Source organism: Cyclopterus lumpus, chromosome 7 (assembly GCF_009769545.1).
Source record: "Cyclopterus lumpus isolate fCycLum1 chromosome 7, fCycLum1.pri, whole genome shotgun sequence".
NCBI classification, from domain to species: Eukaryota; Metazoa; Chordata; class Actinopteri; order Perciformes; family Cyclopteridae; genus Cyclopterus; species Cyclopterus lumpus.
In genome coordinates this window covers 23,215,332-23,219,669 of record NC_046972.1, presented here as the reverse complement: position 1 = coordinate 23,219,669, position 4,338 = coordinate 23,215,332, and the positions used below count along the sequence as shown (strand labels likewise).

At 51.9% G+C, this 4,338-nt stretch overlaps 1 protein-coding gene across 1 annotated transcript; it reads right to left on the bottom strand.

Moving 5' to 3' along the window:
- Window positions 1-830: 830 nt before the first annotated feature.
- Window positions 831-4,007, bottom strand: birc7 (baculoviral IAP repeat containing 7). Its single transcript, XM_034537359.1, has 7 exons — window positions 3,563-4,007; window positions 2,752-2,851; window positions 2,563-2,644; window positions 2,427-2,460; window positions 2,059-2,274; window positions 1,135-1,200; window positions 831-1,030 (listed from the first exon to the last, which is right to left on the bottom strand). Exons 1-7 carry the CDS (start codon window positions 4,005-4,007, stop codon window positions 831-833), a joined length of 1,143 nt encoding a protein of 380 aa, XP_034393250.1.
- Between the last annotated feature and the right edge of the window lie 331 nt (window positions 4,008-4,338).

The window sequence follows — 4,338 nt, the reverse complement described above, 5'->3', positions numbered from 1 at the left end:
TCAATGACAGTGATGTAACGTTCTGACGGTTCTTATACGTTCTACTGATCGCCTTCACCCACTTAGACCATCACTCCATAATTGCGCCCAGCCCCGTGGTTCTAGAGGTATGACCCTAAGCTGAAGAACCCTTTACGGTTCTAGTTGGCACCGTCTATTTCTAAGAGTGGATCCTCACAGGTGTGTGTGTGGCCGAGTAGAAACACAGAGCACCTCGTGTTGTAACATAACCAGTATTAGTAGTGAACGCTGCTATGTAAAACTAGTCTTCCTCTGCGTGCAATACACCCCCCTCCCCCCCCCCCCCCCCCCCCCCCCCCCCCCCCCCCCCCCCCGTGACTGGAATTAGTGTTTATTCCGCCTGTTTGTAGATAATTCTTTTTCTTTGTATAGAAAGTGGAAAAGGTCTTTTTTTCTCTTCCATTTCCGTGTCCTCGTGTCGCCTCACGTGACCCCGATTGTGTGTCCTCCTAGTTATCCAGAACTGTGCTTTGTGTTCATGTAAATAAGCTGTCTGTCAATAAAAAGAACGTGCTCTTTTAATGACGCCGTGTGACATTCAGTAGAAGGAAGAAATGAATGAAAATAACAGCTTAAAATGTAGAAAAATGATGCGTCGGCTGGAACGAAGCAAGCAGCGGTTACTCTTTATTAGCACGAGGTGGAAATGCAACGCCTGCACGGGCTCAGGACATGAAGGTCTCAGGACATGAAGGGCTCAGGACATGAAGGGCTCAGGACATGAAGGGCTCAGGACATGAAGGGCTCAGGACATGAAGGGCTCAGGACATGAAGGGCTCAGGACATGAAGGGCTCAGGACATGAAGGGCTCAGGACATGAAGGCCCGGACGCTGCCCCGGATCACGGCCCTGCAGATGGGGCAGTGGCGCAGGCTGGCCGCGCAGTCGCCGCACACCACCAGGTGGCCGCAGGGGATGAAGACGATGGACACCAGCTTGTCCATGCACACCTTGCAGGTCCTCTCCTCCTGCAGCTGGCGCAGCAGCTCCTCGGGACTCGGCTCCTTCGCTGTCGGAGGAGAGAAAACCGCCCGCCCCCCCCCAAGAAAAATGAATAAAAAAGGGACGAAATCACGAGTGTTGAGTCTGCGGGGTCGAGCGTTGACCTCTGACCTTTCTCTCTGATCGGTGTTGGTGTCCTCACGGTCGCGGCGCTGGAGCCCTGCCTCGACTCTGGATCTGCAGGACACAAAAGACCATTAATATTTGGGTTATTGCCATATTATGTATATGAAACATCATTAGCTAAATTAATTTAAAGGTACAGTGTGCAGGAGATCGCAGATTGCAAACAACTTCAAGCGTCTATGAGTGTCTAGAAAAGCGCCATATTAATTCAAAGTATTATTATTATTATTATTATTATTAACTGAAACTTTGGTTTGTCCCTTCGGGGCCACCGTAGAAACATGGTGGCCGCCTCGATATGTATGGTAGATATAAACGTCTCGTTCTGAGGTTACAAACAAACACAAGGCTTCTTATTTTCAGGGGATTCGACACTTTAAAGAAAATGTACTTATCAATATTACATTACATTTCTACCAATAGATCCCACTTCATTCTTATGGCAGTTCATAAGTTCTTATGATATCTTACAGATAAAGTTACTCCTAATTTTTTGGTGCGTTTTCCTGCTAAAGTCCAGCAACACGTGTCAGTTTACAGTCTTTTCGAAATAAAATTCCATCTCGACAGGAAATAACTTTTAGGAGAAGATTTTGGTTTGAGTTTTTTTTTTTAAATACGGAGGTGACGGCAGTCACGTAAATAAATAAACACGTGACACACACAGCTGGATTTCATACTTCCTGGTTCAGGATTACCTGGATTACATACAAATTGATGTTTTGATTTGGTTTAAACTTCACCAATCTAATATCATAAGACTATAATGAGTTTTTTTGTCAAAATATTATGTGAAAAGCAACGATAGCTGATAAATGTAGTAAAAAAAAAACGACATTATTTTGCTCTGGTTGTAGTAGAGTGGAAGCAAAGCCAAAAACACCACACAAATGCACTGAGCGGCGTCACCTCCGCCCTGCGACGCCCTCTGCCGCTCCTCCTGCTCCGCCTGCAGCACGTCGGTGACCAGGTCCGACACGGAGGTGTAGTGCTGACCCGTCAACAGGTACTTGGTCTGGACCAGGCTCTCCACCAGGCCGGCCTCGAAGCCCATCTGCAGCGCCGTCTGCACCACGGGGGACAGCATGACCGACGACGCCCCCAGACCGGCGACCACATCTGGGAGGCGAGAGGGGAGGAAAGGAGTGAGGAGGAGGAGGAGGAGGAGGAGGAGGAGGAGGAGGAGGAGGAGGAGGAGGAGGAGGAAGAAGAAGGCCAGCTACCAGCTGGAGGCCCGTAAGAGCGTATAGGTGGACGCGACTCACCGTGTCTGGACCCGATGTCTCTGCCCGTGGAGGTCTGTGATCCGCCCTGGGAGGATAAAAACAACAACAACACAATCACATTGTTATGGCTTCACACTGACGGCGGTGGATCGACGCGCGGCGAGAAGAAGGAGGTGGAGGTTCTCACCACGGTGTCGCCCAGGTGGAAATGAGAGTCCTGGATGTCGCTGATGTAATCCTGCCCTCTCTCCTGGATCAGAAACTCACACCTGGAGGGACAAAAGAGAGACGGCGGTCTTCGCGCGCATCTTCTAAGGCTTGTGAAAAAATGATGAACACGAGAAATGAAGAAAAAAGAAAATAACGCCGCCGTTACCGTGGAAACCACTTGGCGTGCTCCTGCCAGGGGTCGTCTCCCGGCTCCCAGTTCCTCAGCCCTCCGTCGCAGTGGAAGCACTTGACGTTGTCGCCGTGACCTGTCGCAGATGAACGGGACTGTGACTGTTATGATTACGTATTATTGTTTCTGCTCACTTCTCTCGTATGACTTTCTATTCGGTTCATTCTGTAAACGTGTGTTGCACTTCTCTCCATCCAGTTAAAAGGGTTCTTTCTTTCCGGGGAGAGTTTCTTCCCCCCCCTCCCCCCCTTTTTCTGATGCGATTGTAACGCAACAGATTGTAAAAAGCCCCACGAGGCAAATGTGCGATATTGATGCATGCATAATTTCTTGTGAGAAGAGTCTTTTGACAGGAACTCTCTACAGTTGTAACATCTCATTACTCTTCCTGTGTCCTAAATGAAAGAAAATGAAATCACTTTATAGGTCAAACTGTAAAAAGGAATCAATGACGTGCACAAACTTTTTAGAAAAAAACGTGAAAATGACCCTAAAAGTTGAATGGACCTCCTCTCTGACGCTCAACAACACTATGCCCAGCATGATGTTGTACTGCGTGCTGCCTGAAGCTGTGGAGCTCCACTTCTCTAGCAGCCCCAGCGTTGTCCAGGTGCTTCTGTCCACAACGCCACCACTCAGCAGGACCATTGTCCCGTGAACTCTCTCACAAAGAGAGGTCACTGGGGGTCGGTGCTGAACATCTGACACATACTTATTATTAACTGACACTCCATCATTGTTGCTGTATTAAGACATTAAATGAGAGGAATAGTGAGACAATGTGCACCTGTGTAGAAGAACCCTGCTCGGGCGAGAACATCTGGCTGGACGGAGGCCTCCGTGGGCCAGTTGTGGAAGGTGGTGAGCCGGGAGTCCTCCGCCTCCATCTCCGGGTAGACGGCGTGCCCGGCGGCCCCCTGGTCGTCCATCGTCATCCTCTGGAGCTGACTCAACAGCTGGCCGTCCACGGAGTCGGAGGACCCGACTCGGAGCGGCACGTCGCCCGCGGCCCGGCCCAGCGCGTGGCCGCAGGCGGGGAAGTGTCGCCGGTGCTCCGCGGCCGGGCTGTCGCCCCGCACCCAGCACCTCAAAACCCCGGCGCAGCAGAAGCACTGCACCTTGTCCCCGGGGCCCAGGAAGAAGAAGCCCGCCTTGGCCAGCTCCCCGGGCGTGACGGGCGCGTCCGCGGGCCACCCGTCGAAAGTCCGGAGCCTCTCCGCCTCCGCCCGCATCCGAGGCTCCCGGAGGACGCGCCGCGCGGTTCCCCTGTCATCCGTCATTCTGTGGCGTGCAGCTCCTTCTCGTCCTGTGGTCCATAGTGGAGCGCGCACTGAAGGTGAGTGCGGCGCAGCGGCTGGAGTGGTGTGATGAGCTGCGGGGTGGGCCTGCGCCGCGGGCCGCCGGGAGACGGCCTTCCAGAAAGGCCACCGAGTGCCAGAACGTGCAGTGCGCGCATTGATCCTTGAATGGATGAAAAGCCTGAACGCACCACGTCGCTCCGCCTCCTATAGGACAAAAACATGTGAGGCATTTCAGAAGAGGGACAACAAATGGGATATTAAA

Excerpts from the sequence above, each read along its gene's own strand:
- birc7 (XM_034537359.1), bottom strand. The coding sequence starts at position 4,007 with ATGCGGGCGGAGGCGGAGAGGCTCCGGACTTTCGACGGGTGGCCCGCG. Across the intron at positions 2,645-2,751 it reads CACGCCAAGTGGTTTCCACG|GTGTGAGTTTCTGATCCAGG; the intron begins GTAACGGCGGCG and ends TTGTCCCTCCAG. Across the intron at positions 2,275-2,426 it reads CTCCACGGGCAGAGACATCG|TCCCAGATGTGGTCGCCGGT; the intron begins GGTCCAGACACG and ends TCCCCTCTCGCC.